This window comes from Seriola lalandi, unplaced genomic scaffold (genome assembly GCF_002814215.2).
Source record: "Seriola lalandi dorsalis isolate HSWRI2012SDOR001 ecotype SW California unplaced genomic scaffold, Sedor1 jcf7180002054043, whole genome shotgun sequence".
NCBI lineage: Eukaryota > Metazoa > Chordata > Actinopteri > Carangiformes > Carangidae > Seriola > Seriola lalandi.
Window position 1 is genome coordinate 166,181 of NW_019524596.1, and position 24,612 is coordinate 190,792.

The 24,612-nt window shown below is 40.2% G+C and overlaps 4 protein-coding genes across 6 annotated transcripts; 3 read left to right on the forward strand and 1 right to left on the reverse strand.

Annotated features, from left to right (window-relative positions):
• The first annotated feature begins 211 nt into the window (after positions 1 to 211).
• On the forward strand, positions 212 to 3,927 carry LOC111652607 (uncharacterized). 2 transcript variants are annotated; one of them, XM_023402927.2, is made up of 7 exons: positions 212 to 360; positions 944 to 1,044; positions 1,894 to 1,922; positions 2,005 to 2,080; positions 2,591 to 2,725; positions 2,810 to 2,904; positions 3,009 to 3,927. In XM_023402927.2, exons 1-7 carry the CDS (start codon positions 212 to 214, stop codon positions 3,384 to 3,386), a joined length of 963 nt encoding a protein of 320 aa, XP_023258695.2. In that variant the 3' UTR covers positions 3,387 to 3,927. The 2 variants fall into 2 exon arrangements, with proteins under 2 accessions (XP_023258695.2, XP_087029214.1); XM_087173088.1 differs by having other exon boundaries at positions 268 to 356.
• A 128-nt stretch (positions 3,928 to 4,055) lies between these two features.
• Positions 4,056 to 7,067, reverse strand: sf3a2 (splicing factor 3a, subunit 2). Its single transcript, XM_023402894.2, has 8 exons — positions 6,991 to 7,067; positions 6,109 to 6,402; positions 5,959 to 6,005; positions 5,526 to 5,635; positions 5,374 to 5,423; positions 4,866 to 5,006; positions 4,714 to 4,782; positions 4,056 to 4,601 (listed from the first exon to the last, which is right to left on the reverse strand). Exons 2-8 carry the CDS (start codon positions 6,304 to 6,306, stop codon positions 4,338 to 4,340), a joined length of 879 nt encoding a protein of 292 aa, XP_023258662.1. The 5' UTR covers positions 6,307 to 6,402; positions 6,991 to 7,067; the 3' UTR covers positions 4,056 to 4,337.
• A 690-nt stretch (positions 7,068 to 7,757) lies between these two features.
• Positions 7,758 to 11,495, forward strand: plekhj1 (pleckstrin homology domain containing J1). The gene is made up of 6 exons (XM_023402907.2): positions 7,758 to 8,134; positions 8,319 to 8,386; positions 8,471 to 8,537; positions 8,764 to 8,854; positions 9,605 to 9,668; positions 10,259 to 11,495. Exons 1-6 carry the CDS (start codon positions 8,041 to 8,043, stop codon positions 10,349 to 10,351), a joined length of 477 nt encoding a protein of 158 aa, XP_023258675.1. The 5' UTR covers positions 7,758 to 8,040; the 3' UTR covers positions 10,352 to 11,495.
• An 898-nt stretch (positions 11,496 to 12,393) lies between these two features.
• On the forward strand, positions 12,394 to 19,683 carry LOC111652616 (fizzy-related protein homolog). Of its 2 annotated transcripts, none has more exons than XM_023402940.2 (14): positions 12,394 to 12,531; positions 13,243 to 13,316; positions 13,823 to 13,951; positions 14,140 to 14,203; positions 15,014 to 15,144; positions 15,236 to 15,321; positions 15,409 to 15,592; positions 15,832 to 15,897; positions 16,145 to 16,247; positions 16,406 to 16,590; positions 16,727 to 16,960; positions 17,315 to 17,419; positions 17,933 to 18,025; positions 18,184 to 19,683. In XM_023402940.2, the coding sequence occupies exons 2-14, from the start codon at positions 13,248 to 13,250 to the stop codon at positions 18,223 to 18,225; spliced, it is 1,491 nt and encodes a 496-aa protein (XP_023258708.1). In that variant the 5' UTR covers positions 12,394 to 12,531; positions 13,243 to 13,247; the 3' UTR covers positions 18,226 to 19,683. The 2 variants fall into 2 exon arrangements, with proteins under 2 accessions (XP_023258708.1, XP_023258707.1); XM_023402939.2 differs by having other exon boundaries at positions 12,400 to 12,562.
• The last annotated feature ends 4,929 nt before the right edge of the window (positions 19,684 to 24,612 follow it).

The window sequence follows — 24,612 nt, forward strand, 5'->3', positions numbered from 1 at the left end:
ATTGCCCTAGTTCATCGAAAATATGTGGGATTGGTGAATTGTAACTCCTTTGATAAAGAATAAGATTAAATTTTAATCAATTCCAACATGGCTTACAATTTACCACAACCTGTGGCATTCTCCTCCTCTCGGCACTGTCCTGGGATGTGACAGCTGTATGGCACGTGGTAATGTCAACCCAGCCTCAGTCAACGCCTCTGAGTGACACTCAATGCTTTTTGTTTTTTCATTCTCCAGCACCTGTGCTTGGCTGTCAGACAGTTTAGAGCATGACTCTGCTGCCATCTCAGCAAAGGAACAACGGGCCTCTGTGACAAAGGTTCCCCGACGCTGCCCAGGGGACCCCAAATGTGGAGGCAGGTAGGTCTTTATTTCAATCAGGGTCAAAGGTTATGCTTCATCACAGTAGAAGCTAGACAGCGGTATAATAGTAACATCAGGCATTTTTCTTTTTGTGTATTATTTATATGTAGCGTGTATCCACCTGTCTCTTCAGTGGCATTGCTTCATCTATTTATAGTGGCTAGGACATTAGCTCAGCGTCCGTTTAGAAATGTCATGTAAGACAGAAGGGCCTCACAGCATTCATCTGTAAATGTGAAGGTCAAGAAGTTGCTTAAGTTTTATTCATAAACGGGAAAAGTTGACCTTTTACTTGTATTGTTTTGCGCAGCAAAAATGGGACACTGACGAGGCAATGCTAATAACTTTTGTTCAACCAAGTGAAAAGTACTGCACAACAGTATTAACATTGTTGAATCATCTTGTGTTTGGAAGGTAACAGCTGGCAAGACAAGCATTTCTAAAAAATACCAATAATCCATAAGCTTAACTGGCCTCTGACTTGTGTGATATGTACATGTCTATATATCCTAAATCATTTTAAAAACAAACAAGTTTTGAGCTGCTTCCATCTTCCTCTCTCTTTCTCTCTCTCTCTCAGGGAAGGGATGGAAGAAAGCTATGAGACATTTGAGGAGGAGTTAGGGCCACCAAGAGCAGATCCTCCTCCACAGAAGCCTGTTCGACAGATCCACAGACCAGGTGGCAACACACACACACACACACACACACACACACACACACACACACACAAACAAACACATACACAAACACACAAACAAACACATACACACACACAGAATTTGTAATGCCTGCATATAAAAGCCATTATCCATTGTGCATTTATTGTACAACTCTATAAATACTTGGGAGCAGCAGCTCGGGGAACCACTGAAATATGACTCCTGGTCAAAAGCAACACAGTGATAATGCAGCTCAGCTGAGTTGGATGGATGGTTGGTGTTCAGATCATTTCACCAGTCAGTGGGGTGTAAGCCACAGTCCAACTAAATACACACAAACTTCTTGTGAGACAATGCTTTTAAAAGTTTAATAAGACCTGTCCAGACTGAAATAACTTGGTACAGTCTAACCCTAACCCTGACTTTTCATCTAGTACAACCAAAAGCTCATTTTAATTTGTCCAGTACTTTCCTCAGCTGTACTTTGTGTTAAGTGCTAATTAGCAAATGCTAGCATGGTAACATGCTAAACTAAGATTAAGAACATAGTGAACATTATACCTGCTAAACATCAGCATGTGATCATTGTCACTGTTAGCATGCTTATATTAGGCTAGTATTTACCCCTAAGCACCACTGTGCTGAGTACAGCCTCACAGAGCTGCTAGTGGTGTATCTGTAGTATAGCTTAAACTTTGGCAAGTGGACTTGTGTTTTGTGTAAATTAGGTTAATAAAATGAAACATATGTTCAGCCAACATGAATGTATACATATGTGGACAAATAAACCCCAGATTGAGGGACTGGCCGTTTGGGCTTTTGTTTGTTTATGGTTTATGATCAGTAAATCTCCATCTGTCTGTTTCAGAAATGTACGCTCCAAGAAAAATTAGAGAGGTTAGTTGGAACAACATGAACAAATTTGTGTGAATATCTGTAATATCTCTTTTCCTCAAAGCTACATGTTGTTCTCCAATAGGAAATGGCTCCAGTTTCAAAGCAGCCAAGATCAGAACTCAAGACTTTACCCAGAGAACCCAGCTTCCCCAGGACAAGTGAGTCACTCCCATCCTTCTCTGCAGCCCTTGTCAGCTTCTAAAGGAAACAGTTCAATACTTTGGGAATTATTTTGATTCACTTTCTTGTTGAGACCACTTTTAAGTCAGAATGGTAAGCAGGAGCCAGCAAATGGTTAGTTTAACTTGGCACAAAAAAACAGGGAGAAACAGCGAGCTTCACTCTGTCCACAGGGGACAAATGTAACTACCAGCATCTTAAATTCCCATTAATAAAATCTCCTTTGTTTGATCCGTACAACGATATTTCCTTTACACTTTGGTTTTTGTAAGAATTGAATAAACAAATTATTTGTTAATTAGATTAGATCTTGTTTTTGTTTGACTGGCTGCTGGCTTTAGCTTCACATTGAGCATGCAGACATGACAGGCATGACATCTTCTCATCAAACTCTCAGCGAGGAAGCAAATAAGTATATTTTCAAAGTTTTTCCCGTCACTTTTTCATACATTCTTACACTTCTTCTTCTCCTTTTCATCCTCCCTCAGCATCCTTGCATAAAGCCTTGTCCATCCAAAACCTGACGCAGATTGAAACACCGTGGGAGAATGTCACTCTGAACCGATGTCTGTTTGTGGCCATTACCATCCTGGTGCTGACCTCAGGCTTTCAGAGGCTTCATGGCAAGTAGACTAGCAAGAAAAAGTAAAATGTGCGATACAAAATCTGCATGCCTGATGTAACTGAGTGGTTTCTTTTAAAAACAGAAACTTTGCGTGGTCAGGGGACAGTAGAGGAGGAAGAAGTTGGACTGACGGTGAGGCGGTCAGGCACATTGCGACACAGAGGGCAACCACCTGAGGTAAATTACTGTTAATTGCTTTGTTATTCAATCTGGAGAGATAAACACCTGAACATTTACAGTGTAAATTCTTTCACCCACTTCATGTGTTCTCCCCCCTCTAGCCTGAGACATCTCTGTGGGAAGTCATGTTTTGGTGGCTGCCAGACTTTGATGACGAAGAGGATGAGGAGGATGAGGAGGACGATGGAGAAGTCAGAAGAGGGATGTCAAAGAAAGGAGCAATGGCAAGAACATCAAGAGGTCTCAGAAACAAGCCGCTGCCAGACAAAAAACTCATGAAGCAAAGAGATGGGAAATTAAAGGACAGGAGAGCCCAGAAAACCAGGGATGAAGAAACCAAAGACAAGAAAGACAGAGATAAAAAGAAGGATGTTGAAGAAGCAGTGAGCGAGGAAGATGAAGACGATGGGGAGACAGCGCCCAAGAAGAGTAGAAAGTTGGAGGAAAAGAAAGAGAAGAAAAAATCTCAAAAGGGATGAGTTGATTCTTTCTATCAGACACAAATTAATTTTCTAATTCACCTACATTGATTTAATATTTATTAAAGGAGGTAAAAACTTTTTTGTCAAATACTGACACTCAAAAATGATCTCTGCCTTCAGTTAAATCGCTGAACTTGTGTTACAGCTTTTTTGTTGTTTTGCTTGATTGATGACTTTGTGTGAAAGAGCTTTGATTTACCAGTGAAGTTGTTTGCAGTTTCATGGACTTGATAATGCTGCTTCATTTGAAATGTTCATATCATTACTTGATTGTTTTTTTTTTTGTGTTAAAAGACTTGAGACCTCTGTAGTCGGCTACTGATGAAGCTAGAACTCTCCAATTCACACAGAAGGGAAAGACTATGGGCAACAAGGATCAAGCTTTTGTTTCTATTCAAAATTTTGACCAATATGTCATTTTTGACCCCCACTTGTGTTATCTGAGCTGCTTCCAAGAGCCCAGTTAAAGGGTCTTCTTTGGTTAATTCATGCCTATATGATCACAAGTAATTCTGAGCATAAATATTTCAGGAACTTCTGTAGTGTTGCTCTTCTTTTTACAAAATGTGTTTCTTCTGCTATGACCCACTCACACGATCACTTGATTCATCCATAAATCGTTCTGTGTATGATGACTTCGTAAAAGCACAGACTTCAAGATGCAAATGTTTTTTTTCTCTCCACGCCATTTAATTACAAAAACAGACTCTTAAAAGATATTTGAGCCTAAGCATTTATACAAAACAGTGTGGTCACTATTACACTGTGAGAATAACAGACTGTCCTGCACATTTACATAAACCAAACAAATGGATTTTAAACATCATCTGAAGAAATAATAAAACTGAATGTACCTGCCGTATCGAAAGCAAGACAGACTCTGTCGACAGGCAGGGCAGTGTGACTGCAGCCCAGGAAAGATAGAGATCCTAATCCACTGATAGATGATCAATTATTAGACATTGTAAGGCCGTCAGGTGGTGGTGGCCTCATCGGCATGGGGGGCATGGGCATCTGGGGGGCACCTGGGGCACCAGGTGGAAGAGGGGGGACGGGCATCCCTCCTGGCGGGGGAGGAGGCATACTATCATTTAGTGACCGAGGTCCAACTCCACTCATGAGAGGAGGGGGGCGCTTCACCCCTGCAGGAGGTGCTGGACCACTGGACTGAGGAATAGCTTTCTCCATTTTGAAGTGAAACTGCAGGAAGAACTGGGAGGAAAAACACAACATGAAAGATGGGTTAAATCACATACCTCCTCTTTTCAAAATAAAATACTTAGGTTGGATTTGTGGTAGTAAATGTTCATCAGCTTATCAGTACCTGTTTAGTTTCTCTGTTCCAGTGGGTCCAGAAGCGGTTTTCTGCTTTATCAATTTCTCTACTGGGGACCTAATAGAGCAAAACAGTTCATGTCACAGCAAGAAGAAGAAATATTATAAAAGCAGAGAAACAGAGGTGCAGCTTCCACTCACCTTGAAGGCAATAGTCTCATATGGCTCAGCAGCAAGCAGCAGGTACTGCCAGCGACGATCAGGGGGCTCAATTCGCTGTTCGTAAGCAGACATGAAACGATGCCTTGGTCCAATTCCTTCAGCGATCTCTGGGTAATCGATCTGATGGACAGAAAAAAGAAAACAGCTTGTTTACAGATTTGCCTTTTGAGGGTCATATCTCAGTGTTCAACAAAAAAATATTTGGACATTACTGCTGCAGTCAGCAATATTACAGTTTGGAGCATGAGGCCATGCGTAGAATTCAGTGACACAATTTCAGTCTAATGATGTTTTCTTCACAGGCAAGCAGTATATATACCAGTATATAGCAGTATATACTCCAAATATAAGTGTGGCATTTAGCTTTAGTTTGACACAGACTGCGTAGGATGTTAATGTGTGCTGTTCTCTGAATGTTGTCAAAACACCACAAATCCATTCAAACTAACAGACTTTTTACATGGAGATTCCCGCCAAACACACCAACCTGGAATAGTAAAGACTGCTGTCCCGTCTCAGGGTCTCTCTGTTTGGTTACTATAAAGAAGAGAGAGACGAGGACCATGTGTTAAAATACAATCTAGTTGCAGCGAAACTAAATAATGACTGCACTGACACATAACCATGAGGCCAGCGTACCTTTGTAGCCTGGTCGACCAATTTTGACAAACTTCTTGACCTCAACTTTGACTTTCGCTGGAGCTGGCTGAGCAGGAGCTTCTTTGGCCTCTTTGGCAGCTCTTCGTGCTCTGAAACAAACAATGCATAAAGTTTATTTTTCACTGTTTATCAACACACTAGACACATCAAGTTTGATAGGTTTCTCAGTCATAGGTGAGTTTGGTGTCACTGTAAACAACATAAACATCAAAAACTTAACGTGAACTGAACAGCTACAGTTATGTGTAAAGGTACATTTAGTTGTGACAGAGCAATAACTCTGATCTTGGCACACAGCTGTGTGTTGAACACATGAAAGTTCAGTAAAGCTGAACCAAAACCTAAGTGACAAAGCAACAGCCTCTACATTTCCAAGTGTGACACGAGAAGGTAAAACAAAATGTGGACTTACAAGTTGGTCTGATGTTTCTTTCCTTGTGTGTGAGCTAAGTAGCTGCCCTGTAATGCAGAAGAAAGCAGTTTGTAATTGATAAGACACTTGAGTAAAAAGAAATGACATCAAATTCAGATAATCTAGGAACATTTCATTTGGCCTGCTCACCTCATTGTTATGAAGTGTCAGACAAAGCTTGCACTCATATGATCCTAAATGATTTTTCATAAAATATGGATCTTTGTTGATGTCAATGGTCTCCAGGGCCAGCTGACGTAACCGCTCCCGTCTGTCACGGTTACTCTCAGAGGCAGACGCCACTCCACCGCTCCCCGTCTTCCCTCCAGCTCGATGCTGGAAATCCATCTTTGCAAGGTGATGGACTCAAACACGCAGACACACCCACACCTGAGTGTCCAGTCAAAACTGGACCAGTACTCTGAGTAGGTCCTTCCTGATTAACTGGGGAAACATAGAACACACATTGCTGCCAAGGAAGTACTTTCATGTGTGCCTGGATTGTTTGAGAGTTTCACCAAGTTACTAACTCCATATTAACTGTAAACTTTATATAATGTACTTTAATGCTCATAAAACACACTATGAGTTGAATGTTAGTACATGTTTTAAATGCACTTGAGGAGCTGATAAAAGGAAATAACAGTGCATATTCTTTACGCTATGTTAGCTTGCATAAGATTGGTCGAACTACTGGGAAGTAAAGCAAAAAGATAACAGCAAAGTTGTTTGAATACATATTTCTGAATTACATGGGATCATTTACCACAACAAATATATTAGTTTTGTCATTCTGCAACACAAAAACATCCCATTGAATGAATCTCTTCAAACTCCAGTTAGCTGCTAATGCTAAGCTAATGGTGGCACCACGTAGGAATGAATGGCTTTTAACAAATACGAATGATTAAACTACGCGTAAATCGTAACTAGTTCCAATTATGTGATAATGAATCAGTTAGTTGTACGACAAAAATGATAAGTATACACGAGAAGACCTTATAAAGAGTTTTCTTTGTCCAAAACACTCACCAACACAACGTTTGGATCACGCCAATGTAGACTTCTACTGCGCATGCCCGAGTGACTTCCTCTTCTTCTTCGGTTTTCGGGCTTGGCAGCTTTAGGTGTATTACCGCCACCTCCTGGGTTGGGGCGAGGGCCGGGCTCACTTTCCTGGCAAAATGAAGATGTTTTTTGATTTCCATGGATCAATAAAACAGTTGTCACTACAACTGACTGGTACCTACATCATGAAAGTATGGCTGGTCTCTGTTTCATATGCAATTTCCTACTGAAATAATCTCGTATGATATCTGGTTTTACATGGAAGAAAATCTTCAAATTTAGCCTGAATTTACAAAATTTTTGAGTTATCAGGGATTTAAAAAAAAAACTTTTAAAACACAATTACACACATTTACACATTATTCACATTTTTAGATAGATATATTGATAGATATATACTTTCATTTATTCATTCCCTAGGGGAATTGCAGGTGTTCAGCAGCTCATAATCATAACAACAACAACAATAATAATAATAATAATAATAATATGCAATAATATGTACTAGTTTAATATTTTTCGTAATATTCTTGTCTATTGTTACACAATTGTATTATTGGGGTTATGGTTAGTGTATTATCTCTGGCTTCGTTTGTTGGTCCGTTTATTTGTTCTTTAAATTATACAAATGTGTATACACAATATCTAAGTTTTAAGAGAGCGTGTAAATGTGTAAACGCGCTGTTCGTCTAGTTTGGCCCTCACCGTCCGCCGTAGTGATACCAGTGAGGAGTGTCTAGTATATGTGTAGTGTTTAACATGAAGGACAGGTCCTACACCCCTGTACTTGCTTGACTGCAGAAATGACAAAACTCACTCCGTCACATCTGGGACACATCAGATAACGAACTAACGACCTGAACTTCACGGCTGTGAGAATTAAATTACTGCTTCGTCCTGTTGTTAGCAAGCTCCGTTGTAATGTTCTCGGACGGGGAAATGGGTGGACTGTAGCCACAGTGTTTTCTGTAGCTGTCTGTCTTCAGCCAGTGTGTATCTGCGTCAGCGGCCGTGATGCGTTTTAACGAGAAGGAGCTGGTTTCTCTGAGCCGCCAGCCTTCAGAGATGGCAGCTGAACTGGGGATGCGAGGACCCAAGAAAGGAGACGGTAACTCGGGAGTATTACATTGATTCAGCTCTCATCTCACATACTTCCCTTTCGTGTAATGTAATGTGGTCAGCTTCATGTAATGTGAATGTGGACATCAGTTTGTGGTGGGACCAGACAATGTTTGAGTCATTCATCTGCAGGCTGTGTTGTGATGCTTCATCTCACTTTTGTTTTCAAACAGTTGTTAAGAAGAGGCTGGTGAAACTCGTCGTTAACTTCCTCTTTTATTTCCGGACCGATGAGGAAGAGGTGAGTTGAATCAATATTTGAACACCTCACCTATAATGGAAATGAAATTGTTGCATCAATGTAAAGTCAATATTTAATTGTCAGCCAATCGGAGCGCTGCTGCTGGAGCAGTGCCGGGTGGAGAGGGAGGACAGCCAGAGCTTCTCTATTGGTGAGTTACAGTATCCTCAAAGCTACATCCCCATTTCACATCCGCTAACCCACAATTTCTCACCCTTACATGTTTGTGCTGATAATTATTCCAACTGCGTTGTTGATATGCCGCTGAGCAGCTACAGAGAAATGTTTGAATGTCCAGTACTTGTGGCTTTATATCACAGTTTCTGTGTATGTGTGGTTATGTATTTCCATTTAACTCTTGTTTTATCTGTTTGTAGCATTCCTGGATGAAGCAGAGAGGAAGTATTTGTTCGAGTGTGACTCTGAAGAACAGTGTGGGGAGTGGATGGACTCCATTATCAAAGCCAGGTAGCACTGATTCTTTTTCTCCGTCAACCTCCATGAAAATGCCAGACATTCAAGGATTTGCTTTGTCATAAAGTATATGACAGTAGGTTGAATATCTTTAGGTTTTTTGGACAGTCTGTCGGACAAAACAGGTACATTAAAGATTTATAGACTTAATAGCAACAACAATCGATTAATTGAGAAAATAATTGGCAGTCTAAATAAATGCATCCATACATGTTGGATATGGCCATTAAGTCTGAAAGAAGACCAAAGGAAGTACGTCTGTATTGTTCCAACATAATTACACTACTATTCATATGAGTGAATGTTAAAGCAAGACATTGCATGATGCTATTTGAGCACTATGGGTAGAATCACATGAGAGAAACAGTTACAAATGAATAATGCAGCTGTTTCCAGAGATGTAATGTTAACAATGTGACTTGTGTAGAGCATCACTACTTGGCCTTGTCCTGTGTTAAAGCTTACTGGGAAAACAATAATGCTCCCAAACAGGGGATAATATGAGGGGTTCTCAGAGATCCAGCCTTTTATTTGTGTTCACCACTATGACGATGCTCCCTTTATGAGCTGGGCTAACCTGGCAGGCACGGTTCAGCAACTTTTGCATTTATTTTCCATATTTGCCAAGTTATACTGTATTTAGACACTATTTGACAATTAAAGCTTTAATCTTTACTACATTTACTTGGAGACTTTTTTTTCCTGATCAGATGTCAAATTAACTTGTTATCTCATCTCTTGCAGTTATGAGTTCATGAGGAAGAACCTGATATTCTATCGAACTGAAATCCACAGGCTCACTGGCAAGGTGAGACCCTTCACAGCAGCATGACGATGCACTACATGCCACACAGATGGTGCTTCTATCCAGCACTGTCATACCATAGGAATGCTTACAGTGTGAAATACACTGGTACTGTATCATCAGTTTAAGCAGAAGATAGATTGGCAGGCAATATAGGAAGTTTCAGTGGTTTGGATAAGGGAAAGGTTTTGCTGCTGGGAATTAGGACACAATGTCAATATAATGGAAACACAGATGCATTTTCAACTGTCAACTTATAAGAAACATATCTTTTCTAACCTGGTAAGTTTGGATGATCCACGGACCTCAGTGTAAACATTTCTTCATTAATAGATGGCTGTGGTCAAAAAAATAGTCCTCAATCAAAACTGTTCATCAAACAGTCTTTACACTGTATTTTGATGGAGGCACAAGTTTCAAAGATTTAAAAACGTCACCAAATCAAACCAAACCTTGTGTTCACATCTGGGTAAATGGTAAAATACTGTATGTGTTTTTTTTTTTTGTCTCTGTGCCTTGCATTTGATTTAAATGAACGAACTTATCTAAAGTTTGATTGTTTCTATAACAGCCATCATCTGCTTTCTCCGCAGGACCCTTTGGAGCAGTATGGTATATCAGATGAAACTCGCTTCCAGGTCAGCAATGGGCTGCAACTTATGCCTAGAGATACCTCCTCGCTGTAGACCAGTGTCCTGCCATTCCAAAATTCACTCCTCACTGGTTTGAAAGCCATGGCATTATCATTCACACTCTCGACTTTTAGATTTTCACTGCTTTGAATGTATTTAGTTTATACCCAGACTTGTGCATATGTTATAAGCAGGGTACCTGAGGCCATGCAAAGTGATAATTCATTGTCATCGTCGGTTCTTACAGGTAATGCGGGGCTTTTGAAAAATCAACACTGTCTTATTTTTAGTTTAGGGGGTTTTACATGCCATTTCATTTTCAGACCTCTGCCTTAGTTCATCAGTTGTCTGTGTAAAATATCTTTTATTCTGTCTCTGCTGGACAAGCTGTACATTTAGACGTCTACGTGCTGTAGAGCTGGGGCTGTGACTTTCTTTCAGGGCTATTAGTAATATTAGCATGACTGTGTTTAACAAGAATCAATCCTGGACATATGAACAATTGTTAAAATTAATGTTAATCAAGTAAGTGCACACTGTTAAAGAAGCGCAGGATCATTACATCATTAGAAAACCTTTGGCAGTATTTACTGTCCTAATATGAACTGCATGAGCCCTTTGATCTGCTCAGTTGAGCCACATTTTTCTCCATTTTTGTTTATGAGAAAGAAGATTTTTAGAGGTCTATGTATGTATTTATCAGCCATCTGATTTAGAATATTTAGTTTTAAAAGCTATACTTTTGCACATATTACTTTACTGGGTGTACCTTTTTTTTTTTTATTAGAATTTCAATTATTTACTTGAACCTTGTACCTTTTCCGTGGCACTTTGAATCTGATTCCTTTAGGTAAGCTGTTGGACCATGTTTGGAAACAAGACTCTTCACATGATTTTTAAAATATCACACCAACTTCTTTGTCAGTGTAGGGTAATAGTCAGTTCAAATTTTGTGCTTAATCACATTTCACGATAAGGCATCGCTGTATCCTGCAGATTGGTGAAATATTTATTTCAGCAGTCAGGTGTCTACTCACAAGCAGGATATGTTATTTAATGTGTCTCCAGTTTTAAAACTTTTTGCACATCAGATGTGTTTAGTCTATTTTACTTAATGTTAGATTGTATTTGTTTTATTGGTATCTCTTTTTTTTTTTTTTTTTACTAATAAAGCCATTTGAAGGATATTGTAAATCCCTGTAGTGTGTCATCTATTAATTATCTATTAACCAAAATGAAAACATTTGCTAACACCAAAATGTTATTTTTAAATATGTGGATTCACTCATGGCAGGTTCAATAATTCAGTACAACTGCTGTGAGTGATGGTTTCAAAATGTCTGCAACTTGTATCAGTCACATAGATTGAATATAACAGCTACCATCAGTGATATAAAAGCCCATGTTGCTCTGCACTGTATGTAACACTTAGGATGAAGTGTGCAGAATGAATCAGTAGATAAAACAAAAGATTGAAGCTTAAAAATGGATAAATACAAACGGCTGTTACCTCTAGAGATATTTCCCTGTGTGACAGGATCTTAGTTTATCAGCAGTGTGCCACTTCAAATTAATTGGTGTGTTAACTCTTACGCATACACGTTTATTTTACTATATTCATGGGGACCCGTCATTGACGCAATACATTCTCCAGCCCATTAGCCTAACCTCAACCATCACAACTAAATGCCTGCCCTCAACTCTAATCCTAACTCTCAAACGTCAATTTGGTCCACATAAAGCTGTCGAGGATCCCACAGGTATCATGGGGATCCAGGTAGACACACACACACACACACACACGTATCTTTGTGATAACCCTAACTTTAACCATCATCACAACTGAAAGCCTACCCCTGACCTAACCTAAACCTACACACAGTGCTTCATACTGTTGCCACAGGGCTCTAACTTAACACTAAACAAGAAAAACGCGTTTACTGAAGTGAAAGCATACGTGTGCGTGTGCGTGTGTGCGTGCGTGTGTGTGTGTGTGTGTGTGTGTGTGATAGAGAGAGAGACAATGAGAGAAAGAGACACGTTTCCTTAGCAACGCAAAATGTGTAATTCAAAAATAGCAACGTCACATCCTTCCCGTGGTGCTTAGCGAACCCAAATTGAACGATCGGCAAAAGAAAAACATTTCTATCTTATATGCTCTGTTTTTAAGAGTAAAAGGCACAAAACAAAACATTTCAACTGGAGCTAACTCCGAGAAGAAAACCGATTCAACGGTGCGTAACGAGAAGAGGTTATCGGGGCAAAGTAGGTGTTAATACGAGTGTAGATTGTGAACAAACAATGTTGCTAATGCATTAGCCGGGTAGCTAGCTTATCTTTCGTTAGGTCAGCTGAGCTAGCGGTAGCATTAGCATAGTTCCGTATGCTGGAAGGTTGGTTATTTTGGTTATTTTTAATGTTGTGACCTGTCTGTTATCTACAGAACACTTAACAGCAAAAACTTTCACAGTCCACTCATTGTTTAAGTGACTGATCAAGCAAAAATACATAACATTTGCAGAATCTGGCTTCTTAAATGTGACCATTTGCTGTCTTCTTTTCCTACTGTTAAGAAAACAAGCTATTTGAAAACATCACTTATGATTTCATGACATTTTATAGATGGAACAACTAGCAGATAAATTGGAAAATAAACTGTAGATAAAGTGATTGATAAAGACTAATAATTACTTGCAGTGCTAGACAGCAACATTATATATTAGTTCGTTCATCAGTCATTTATGAACTAAGTAGGCTTAGTTATCAGTAGAGCACAGTTGTTTACTTATACTTATACTGTTATACTTTACTACTTTACTGGTAGACTCTTTTTATGACACATTAGTGCTAAATCAGACAAAATGCCACCCAACATGTCGAGTCAAAAACCGTATGTATGATTTTATGATTGTGTTGATCAGTTTTGTGTTATGCTGTTTTTTTAGGCATCATGGATCAGGACTATGAGTGCAGGCTGCTCAGGCAGATAAACATCCAAAATGAAAATGCAAGCCCCATAGTAAGTAAATGATAGACACACTTGTATATTTTTGTCTGTTATGTCCCTGTACTTGTCATTAATAAGCTGTATTTCCTTTGAACCAGTAGGTCCTCCAGACAGGACCATAAAGTAAAAAAGTCATACGGTCTTGACTAGTATGATGAAGTCATCATCTTGACTATAGCAGGATTGATTATAGCCCCTCGCAAAAAGGATTGTTAAGTAGCGAAGGACTTAAAATGAGCGGAGAGGGTGTTACTCTTCATGTGTTGGCAGAATATATGCTTTAATGGGCCAGTCTCTTTCATTTGACGGTGTTGCTAGTGTTGAATGAAAACAAGACCTTACTGGCCAAATGACTGGGTTTTTGTGAATGTTGCCTCCTGTTGGTAACACCTTGAACAAATGCACCATCTGCCACCTAAATCATCTTCCTTTTGTTGTTAAGTTTCAAATCATTGTCCAAGGCCTGTTTGTGTTGGTCGCCAGTCAGAAAATGCTTTGTCCTCTCCTCCCTTATGTAGAAAGCTGTAGGAGCAGTACGAGCTCTGACACCCACCAGCTCCCCCCTGTCCTCCCCTAGCAAGCACGGTGATCGCTTCATTCCCTCCCGGGCCGGAGCCAACTGGAGTGTCAACTTCCACCGCATCAATGTGAGTCTGCTGCAATACACCCAGGACTTCACTTTCTTTCCTACCAAAAGAACAGTGGTCTCAGGATGGAAGTGTTGATTATTGCTTACAAAGAATCATTATGTATTATAATTTTCCATCAATGTATCTGTAGTTCTTTAACCTATTTAGTTGACAATGATAATTTTTTAAATTTTGTTTTCTGACAGGAAATTGAAAAGTCGCACAATCAAAATAGGAAAACCAAAGATGGCACGACAGACAGCAACAAAGGTAATGAGTTCTTCTTTATATATCTATCAATCTATATATATATATATATATATAGATTGAGTACATATAAATGTAAATATAAATGTAACATGACAAAGTGTGTTGGAATAATTTCATTAGTACACTGGCACCAATGTCATGAGTTATTCTGCTCTGCTACTGAGACGAGTGCACCCTTCCTTCCTTTGCTGCAGACATTTGAACTCTTCTCTCTTGCTGGACGTTCAGCCTTTTGTCAGTTAATGCCCATTTGAATTGGACTGATGGCACATGTATACATTTGATGTGTAATTGAAAAGACTCAGATAGAAAACTCTTAATGATGTAATTTAATTCAGAGTACATTTTTAGGACACAGTTTCAGGGGTTTATTTTTCTCCTCACTGTGATGATGGTGAAATTCTTGTGATTTCAGAATCACCCGTATTATGATTGGTAGTTAGCTTACAGAAATCATTGTGATAGTGATTTATCACAAGTTACCCTGTGACTCTCACCCCAAACACATATGTTCCTCTCTGTTTTCACTGGAGATTTAGTGAGAGTTATATCCCCTTTTCAGCTCATTTTCACAGGCATCCCTGTCTGCTCCAGTCAAACTTGATAATTTGACCTTCTCTTGTTTACTAAGCCTGGGCAGGCTCATGGAAACTGGAGATAAGGACTAAACAAAGTTTAGTGAAAAATTCTCCCTGATCTTTAGAGATGTGAGAGAGGAGCTAAGAAATTGCAGAGGGAGCACGGTGTTTGAACTTAATCATTTTGACAGCCTGGTTTGATTTTCCCCCTTCGCTCTTCCTCTGCCTTCAGCGGATGGCCTGGCTTACTCGGCTCTGCTGAAGAACGAGCTGCTAGGAGCAGGTATCGAGAAAGTCCAGGACCCCCAGTCAGAAGACCGCCGTCTACAGCCATCCACTCCTGCCAAGAGGAGCCTTTTTAGTGTAAAAACGGTTAACATATCTGTAACTTTTATCATACTAGTATTTACAGTGTTTTTTTTCTGCATAAGTAATCATCTGTCTGTGTTTGTAGTACTCTGTGAGTACTAAGAGGGCTCTGCCAGAAGAGGATGGAAACACAGTATCTCCTTATTCTCTATCACCTGTTAGTAGTAACAGGTAATACATTTCCCTTGCTATGTTAACTCTTTCATTGAGGACGGAAAGAGCAAAGCATCCCTTACTATATTGTGTTGTGCATTGCAGCCAGAAACTGCTACGGTCGCCAAGGAAACCTACACGCAAAATATCCAAAATTCCTTTCAAAGTTCTGGATGCTCCAGAGCTACAGGATGACTTCTACCTCAACCTAGTGGACTGGTCGTCCCTGAATGTGCTCAGTGTTGGACTGGGGACCTGCGTCTACCTGTGGAGTGCCTGCACCAGCCAGGTGTGTGCGATGTGTTTGCATTGAGCAAAGTAAAGAGACACAGAGGCCTGGAGCAGTGGTCTTCACCCTGGTTAAAGACAATAGAAGAGTTTAAACTTCTCTCAAATAATGTTTCTAATCACACTAGATCAGTCAGTTAGGGGTTTCACTAGTTGTATGCCATACATATTAACCAAAATACTCTTAAAATGTTATTGAACTGCCTCTTCAATGCCCATGTTAACTCTCCATGTCTTTAGGTGACACGTCTCTGTGACCTTTCTGTAGAAGGAGATTCAGTAACATCAGTGGGTTGGTCAGAGAGGGTGAGTTTTTCTGTTTCCATCTTTACAAACTGTTGTCAGGTTATATTAACCTAAAGAAACCTGACAGAACCCAGACAATTTGAGCCATTGTTGGTCACTTGATGTTCAATAAATATGCAATTTGAGTTTTCGTTCTGTTTTAACCTTTAACAATCTCCTGTTCCTTTTTTGCAACAAATCCTTTTTGAAGTCATAACAGACTCTTCATACCTCAGTGTAATATTCAAAGTGTGATGTCTATTTTTAGGGAAACCTCGTGGCAGTGGGGACTCATAAAGGCTACGTACAGATCTGGGATGCAGCAGCGGGGAAGAAGCTGTCCGTACTAGAAGGACACACAGCCAGAGTGGGTGAGTTGAAAGACGCTGTAAAGAAAAAGGCGGAGACAGTGTCAAGAGTTGAAATATCGCTACTTTCATTCATTTTCTCACAGTTGTTTAGCAACATTTCTCATTCATGGTCAGTGAGTCATCCTCCCTTGATTCTGCGTCTCATTCTCTGCTGCCAGGTGCATTGGCATGGAATGCGGACCAGCTGTCGTCTGGGAGCCGTGATCGGGTGATCCTGCAGAGGGACATTAGAGCCCCACCTCTCCAGTCTGAGCGCCGTCTCCAAGGACACAGACAGGAAGTTTGCGGGCTCAAGTGGAGCACAGACCACCAGCTGCTGGCCTCCGGTGGAAATGATAACAAGGTATGCAGACAGAGAATCTCACCGTCATTTCTGTCAGCTACACATCTGTACCGGGACCACTTTTTCATAAATCGCCACAAATGTACTTCACGCTCTTTTTCCTCTTCCTCTTGTTGTTTCAACCTGCTGTCTGCAGCTGCTCGTGTGGAACCACTCAAGCGTCCTCCCGGTGCAGCAGTACACAGAGCACTTGGCTGCAGTGAAGGCCATCGCCTGGTCTCCCCACCAACACGGCCTGCTGGCCTCTGGAGGCGGCACCGCAGACCGCTGCATCCGCTTCTGGAACACTCTGACAGGACAGCCGCTGCAATGCACCGACACCGGCTCTCAAGTCTGCAACCTGGCCTGGTCCAAACACACTAACGAGCTGGTGAGTCACCTGATGTCTTTGATTTGGACAGTGCTGCTGTGAAGTAATTGCAGAGTTAAAACAATGCAGATTGTTTTATGATAAAAGAAGAAAGTGAAAGGAAAAAGTACATTTTTGGGAAATTGCTTGTTCACCATCTTGTTTGGAGTCAGATGTGAAGACTAAAATCTGTTTTACTACTCTACAGCCTGCACATAGCATTTTGTATATTGTGTTTTCATAGTAAAAGTGCCAGCTGTGCACACAATTTTGAAGTTGTCAGGATTGTTTCACTTTTGAGTTGCTCTGTTAACTGTTATTTGCATCAACCTTGCTTCCAATTCTTTAGCTAAGCTGTGTATAATTGTCCTGCAGGTCAGCACCCATGGTTATTCCCAGAATCAGATCCTGGTGTGGAAGTATCCCTCTCTAACACAAGTGGCCAAACTTACAGGACACTCCTACAGAGTACTCTACCTGGTCAGTATTCTGTGTGTTTTGATATAAGTCTGTCTGCAGGACATTGACCCAGAGTAACAGCTAAAACATTCCTGGATAAAACATATTAACCAAACCTCCTCAATCTACAATCAATACCCCATAATGACAAAGCAAAATCTGAATTTTTGTAAATTTATTGAAAAGTAAAAACTGAAATATCACATGGACACCATCACATCACATATGACTGTTGAAATTTAGCACAGGTGTCACTTATTTCTTTTGATCATCTTTGAGATGTTTCTACACCTTGAGTGGAGCGCACCTGTGGTCAATTCAATTGATTGGACATGATTTGGAAAGGCGCACACCTGTCTGTATGAGGTCTCACAGCTGACAATGCATGTCAGAGCAAAAACCAAGCTATACATTTCTGAATGTTTTTGATTATTAAGCATTCATGAGCACACACAAGAGAAAACTCTTCACCGATTACACACTGCGCACTTTAAAATCCTGCATATTCAGTGTATAATAATGAGTTCTGTGCAGGCCATGTCACCTGATGGAGAGGCCATTGTGACGGGGGCTGGAGATGAAACACTTCGGTTCTGGAACGTCTTTAGCAAGATGAGATCCACTAAGGTATTTACTCTCTGTTGTTATATTTAGTTTTTTTTTTTGTATCTATATTCACTCTATTTGTTACATTTGCCTCAATTGGATTTCAAAAACCGTATTACAGTGTTATTATCTGTCTGTGGTCTTTCTCTTACCTTCTTCTGTCTCCCTCCCTCCTTTAGGAGTCAGTGTCAGTACTGAACCTCTTCACGAGGATCCGGTAGTAAGCGCACCCCTGTACTATGAGGGAATAAAGCCGGGAGGGGAATTTATCTTTGCATGTATCAAGCTGTAAATGGGCCCCGTCTTTGAGCATTCACCTCAGTAGTCTACAGAGGGCACCCCCTCGATTGCCCTTAGTTTTTTTAGCCAAGTCGTAGCTGGAGGTGGAGAGGAGCGGGAGAGATGCACAGCCTGAGTGTCGAGGGCAGGGGACTTACAGTACATACAGTATTCCACCTTCTCCTGAATAATGATGGAGCCACTGCCTCCTCCAACAGACCAGAGATCTCTGAAGAGGAGGAGAATTTGGGGCGTCATTTCCCCATGTGATTATGTTTTGTTTACAGACTGATGTTGTGCATACCTGCCAAATATTGAGTTTGTCATTTTGATTGTCTATTTATTTTTTGGTTTTTTTTTTTTTACATAATTTTTAACACATACTCTTATTAGTGTGTTTGTTTTGAAGACTGGTAGATTTCCTTTTATGTGTGTAACTGCAGTTTTTGGGCTGATCTGTGGAGTATGTTTGGCTTTGTTCAGGTTTGCAGAAAAATCCAAGCTTGTCTTTTTGTATTTTAGGGAGGGGTATATCATGTTTCATGTACACGGATAACAGATTTCATAATTCTGTGCCAGTCTAACAACTGTTGATGATTAACAAGGGTTGGGCGAATGGGCCTGATCTCCCTTTTCCTTTATATTTTACAAGTTCATTTTACTCAAATGATATTAAGCAGTATTGGCAAATATTGTTTCATGATTTCTCAAGAAAAGTCGACGCATCGTAGAAGAAAATAACTATTTGGTAACACTGCACATTAGATCAGTTGCTTACAGAAAATTAGAATTTAATGTGATTTGTGTGGAAGCTTTTCACTCATCTTGTTTCCTTACTTTCTTAAATGGAAACTAAGGCGAGGAAAAATTAAAACAAAAACACTTTGGTTTATCTTTGCGGTTTGTAACAGTAAAAACATTTGGGAATAAACCAGACAGTTTAATGCTGGTCTGTGCAGAGCTTCTGCTTTGTGCTGTGTACGCTAAGATATTCAAGCTTGGGGCACTTGTCTTTTGCTACTTCAGACCATTTCTGTGTTGAGCAGTCATGCTATTGTATTTTTTTATCTAAAAAAAAAAAATCATATCTGCAACATTCTCTCCCAGTTCTGTTTTCTCTTCCCCCTGTTTGAATGTTTGAGTCAGCTAGCGTGCCACATTTAAATGAATGCTATTTATTTGTGTTGTGAAAGGGTCTTGTACAGAGGTGGCGTGTTTGTTTACTAATGTTATCGGAGGGAAGCTGATGGGCAGTTTCACTGTTAAGCTCTGTGGAAATTTCTTTTAATGCCACTTCAGAATCAAGACAATGCTGCCAACTTGAATTACAGAAAGAATGTTAAAAAGAAAAATATTTCTGTACTGAGAGATAATCAACAATTAAATGACCATATCTTCTACCCTTTTGTCGCTGCTGTTTTATTATACCACTACCAAAGAGTGGACATCTTGAAAATCTGTCTTGCTGCGAACCACCAGTTTGTAAGTCAGTCTCCCTACCTATTTCTACCAAACATGAAAATCTTTAACAATGGTTAACAAACATGTAAGATACCCATTTTTTGAAAAAAAGGCAAAAAAAAATTCCCCCAAACAGCTAGGAGTTGGAGGTATTCAGAAAATACTCAGAAAACACATTTGACTGATGGAAATTGGATATGATATTTCAGTGACATCTTGAGGGAATTTCTTCAAATTTTGCACAAATGTTTGGACTCGAGGCTGAACTGATCAGATTTTGGTGGTCAAAGGTCACCATGATTAATAACTCAAGAATTCATATAGAATTTCACTGGACTCGTCCTGTAACGGCTGATGAAAGAAAGTTTTTCTTGATTAAATTTTTTAGATCCCAAAACCTTTTTTTTTTTTTTTATCTCTCTTTGCTGTTTTCTATTTACTTTTTCAAGAGCTTGTTAAGAGTTCCAGATGAATTGTATACTGTTATATTTTGCTATTAGAAAGCAATGCTTTGTGGTGCCCCAAAACTTGGAGGTCAGTCATATATCCGCTTCTCGCTCACATCAATACTCTTCATACTGAGAGAAATAACTACCAATGGGTGAAATTGTAAAAGGAAAATCAACATTGTGTGTCTTCGAAAGGCGTTGGGCCACCGTCAGCTGCCATAACGGATTCAGTGCTCCTTGGGTGAGTCTCTGAAACGTTCTTCTGAAAAATAGTGCCTCACTTGGTGTTTTGATGGTGGTGTCATAACATCAGTCCATCTCCAAGGTGTTCACTTGGGTTAAGTCATGGTAACTACGAAAGCTGTAGCATATAATTCACACAGTTTACATATTGTACAGAACAATTTGGATTTCTCCTTTTGTCGCCTGTCTGAAGGATTTTCAGCAGATGTGGCTTCTTGTGTTGTTCAAATGGAAAGTGAACACCAGAGGGAGCCATCCTATGAGCAGTTTCCAATTCAGTGATTCAGTCCTACACTGCTGCTACCACACCCATACAATCAACCGTAACCATGTTACCTTAAAGGTGAGAATCAGATCACCAGAGGGATATCCCACCACTACTGTTGACTGCCTATATAACAGGCTATATGGAAGGTTAAACATCCCTACAGGCAGCTAACATCCCCACAAGGCATCTGGCTCCACGTCATCCTCAGTTTAAGTCCACATTTGTTAGAGGGAGAGTGTTTAACAGCCTGAAAACACCCTGTGGCTTCACCTTGTTCCCTTGAAGTCTGTAAATTTTTATCATATTACCAGTCCAGCCCACGCAAGCATAGTTTTGACCCAGAGCATGAAAAATAACAAATGTTCACCGCCTCCAAAAGCTCCCACACCTCTGCTTGTGCCCTGTGGCCTATCCAAACTCACTCTTACACATTTAAACAGCAAATGGTTTTTTATCAGTGTAAACAACAGTTGGAGGCAGTAAATACATGAAGCAAAGGAGGGATCTTGAATGATTCTGCTCCTGTGTTTTTGACATATTTACAGAGAGAAAGCAGAAATCATCCATAGTTGAGACTGAATTTAAGGAGGGAAAGACAAAATAATGACAAATACCTCTATTCATTTTGTGACTTCAGAAACTAAAGGTCTTTAGCGTGAAGTGTTTTTTTTTCTGTGTGATGACGATCAGGTACTGTAGGCCTATATGACTCAGCTTCTATCAACACCGAGCCTCTCTCCCCTCCAAACTCCATTATAATGTCATCTAAATGACATGCATGGTACATTATAGTGATCAGATAAATCATATGAAAGGAAGACATTCATCTGTGGCTCTCGGTGGCCACATGTTAACATTAAGCCCTGAAAGCAGAGGGGAGAACAGAGGGGGATCACTAATATGCATAATCCTACCTCCTGATGTTTCTATCAAGAGGCACAGAGTGCGATGTTCGTTATACAACTAAAGCCTCACAACACAGCGAGCATGATCTTCCCCCAGGTTCCTCACTAAGCCCGACTCTTGAGTTGCATTGATAACCAACCTACAGGGATATCAAAGGAACAAGGCCTTTGTGATAACTAATAGTTGCAACCACCTAGGCTCCTTTTTGGTCATTTTGTCAGGGGGAACAGAGCACAGAGAGGGTCACTCATGTGCCTTATTCACAAATAGACACTAGTCACTCACCCCAGCAGCACCTTTGCATTCATAACATGGGGGATGGGGAGGGTGTTTTTTCACAGCCTGTAAACTGTAACGAGATGCCAACCAGCAGGTGTAAGAGACGATGCTATGATTTAAATAGCTCACTGGAAAAAAACAAAAACAAGAAAAAGAAAAGAATAAAAAAAGGGATCACAGAACAACATAAAGCTTCGGTAGTGGCTGATTGTCTTGACACATCCTTGTCATGGTGCCATCTATTGTCTTTGTTGTCTTTGGGAGGGAAACTCAGCCCTGCCGTAATGATGCTATTGATTAATATAAAATAAGTGGGTTCCAGTTCTATTTAGTAAAAATACTCTATAAACCTTTGCAAATATAAAGAGTTTCTTCCTTTTCTTTGCATGTCACTATCAATTGAAAACTAACATCACTATGGGCTACGTATACTTGCGAGGAGTACACTTCAATACTTGTATGGAGCCCTGAAATGTAAACAACATAAGACTGACATTGAATTCTGAACAGGATCCTTTATGTTTTTGTACAAATTTTGTTTTTCCAATAATTCTTGCTGATAGTGTTCATATTTTTGTAAGACTGTGTAAATGTATGGATCCTTAGAGACTTCTTTCATAAGGCAGATGCCACCTAAGTGTCTAACTCCTGACAAAGCTTTTTAATAATGTGATGCTTACTAAACATTGGTATTGTTGCTGTGATAAGTGATCCTAAGGCAAAACTTTTCACCACCTACAAATATCAAAAGTCAAATCTTCAAATTTAATTTTACTCATGGTAAAGGTAAAAAAGTGTTAGTCTCACTAGGACTACACCTCTGCTGACTGTGACAGTGCTGCTCAGGTCGTGCAAATGTAAGACTCCAATTACTGTTGGCTACTGTACCTCAACATAAATCTAATAAAGTTAAACCAGCGATATTAAACCAAAACGTGAAGCTTTTAGACTTAAAAAAGATGCAAATATAAATCACTCTCTTGTACTTTACCAGCCTACAACTACTGCCACTGTTGAGGAGGCCAAAAACTGAGTGGCACTGTGAGTGAACACCACAAACACGAGTTCTGATTATTATCTCCTGAACTGCTGAACAGACTCCTGTCTAGTTGTGTGCTTTGTCCGACACACTTTCTCTTAATAGACAAAATCTTACGTTGAGGGAGTTCTGATGTAGTGTATGTACATCCGGTTAATGTGTTTTGGAGACAATGCTATCTGGGCTACAACTGATGGATGACTTTAGCTTTGAAAAAAGCCATCCATTGTTGAAATTTACACCATTCAATTATGGAAAAATGTTTCTTCAGAGCTCCCTAATCCCGCAAACCTTTCTTTTAATTAGCTTCCTCTCTTCTTTATAAAGACTGAAAAGTATTAGCATCATGACACAGAGGTTGTGCAACACCTACCAACAAACTTACTAATGCGCTGTAATTGTCCATAAGAGACTTAAATGGTATTTTCACAATGTTATACGTCGTTTGTGGTGCTGATAGCATTCCTGTTTTATTTATCCATTATTTTATTATGCATTTTTATACATGCTCTTTTTGTAGCCTACATACCTTATTACCACTTGAGTGTATTTACTGTATATGATGTTAGTTTGACTGAACAAACCATGGAAACATGCATAAATCTGAGTGTGAATGTATATTTGCACAGGAGGATAAATTGCCAGTTGTTTTTTCAAAACTATTTATTTTACAGTTGTGCAGCTTCCACAGCCCTCCGGCATGTAACATTTCACTCTTGCTGTGTCCATTGCAGATTAATTAGATGCCGAATCTTGATTTCACAGTTCAGTTTTAATTCAATTACATTCGAGCTCCTCACTACAGGAGCTCAGGTGAAGTCTTTTCCACTCTTGGGACGCATGATTTCCATTTAGGATTTGTGTGTGTGTGTGTGTGTGTGTGTGCGCGCGCGCGTGTGTGTGTGTGTGCGCGCGCGTGTATGAGGTGTTTCCTCGGTCAGATTAAAATAGCATAAAATTGCACTGGTTTATTCCTACAGTAATCAAGCCTGATTCCTTAAATAGAAACCCGGGTGCTTTCCATCGATGTAGCCTATATTCTCAGCCTTCGTATGTTTTATTCATATGCATCCTTAACCTTCATATAATGTAATTTGGGCCGCACCCTTAACAAGGTCTGAAAAAAATCCGCGTCCATTGGCCTCCTCTCGCGGTCGTCACTCCACAGCGACCCGCCTCCTCCTTGTCTTCTCCCGAGCAGCAGACGTATATAAACACACGGCTCCGTCTCCCTCCAGCCTACCCAGTAACATCACGATGTAACCATTACGTGGAGCTCAGATATGGGAGGGCGCACAGGCACCGACTGTGGCTGAAAAAACCCAACAGTGAAAGAGACGTCGGCGTCACCTGTTGTTCCCGTCGATACACGGTGAGTCCATCACTTCCAGCCTTTAACCTGGGTGATTTCTGAAGAGAATGCAGAGTTAGGAGGTTTATTTTTGCAGCACATCAATATGTTTCCATTGCCCTCACGTTGCCTTTCCTTCTTTTATGATTTTTTTTTTTTATTTTGCACTTCAGCGTGGAGTGAAAAGCCTTGATGAAGCAAAAAGCCCTCGAGCCATACAAGAAAAAGCAAAAATAGCTGCTTAAATCCCGACTGCGTCTGAGGGAAATTAAATGACAACCTCTTCCTCCTCTTCCTGCCTCGCCTGCGGGTGGACGGGGGGTGGGGGTTCGG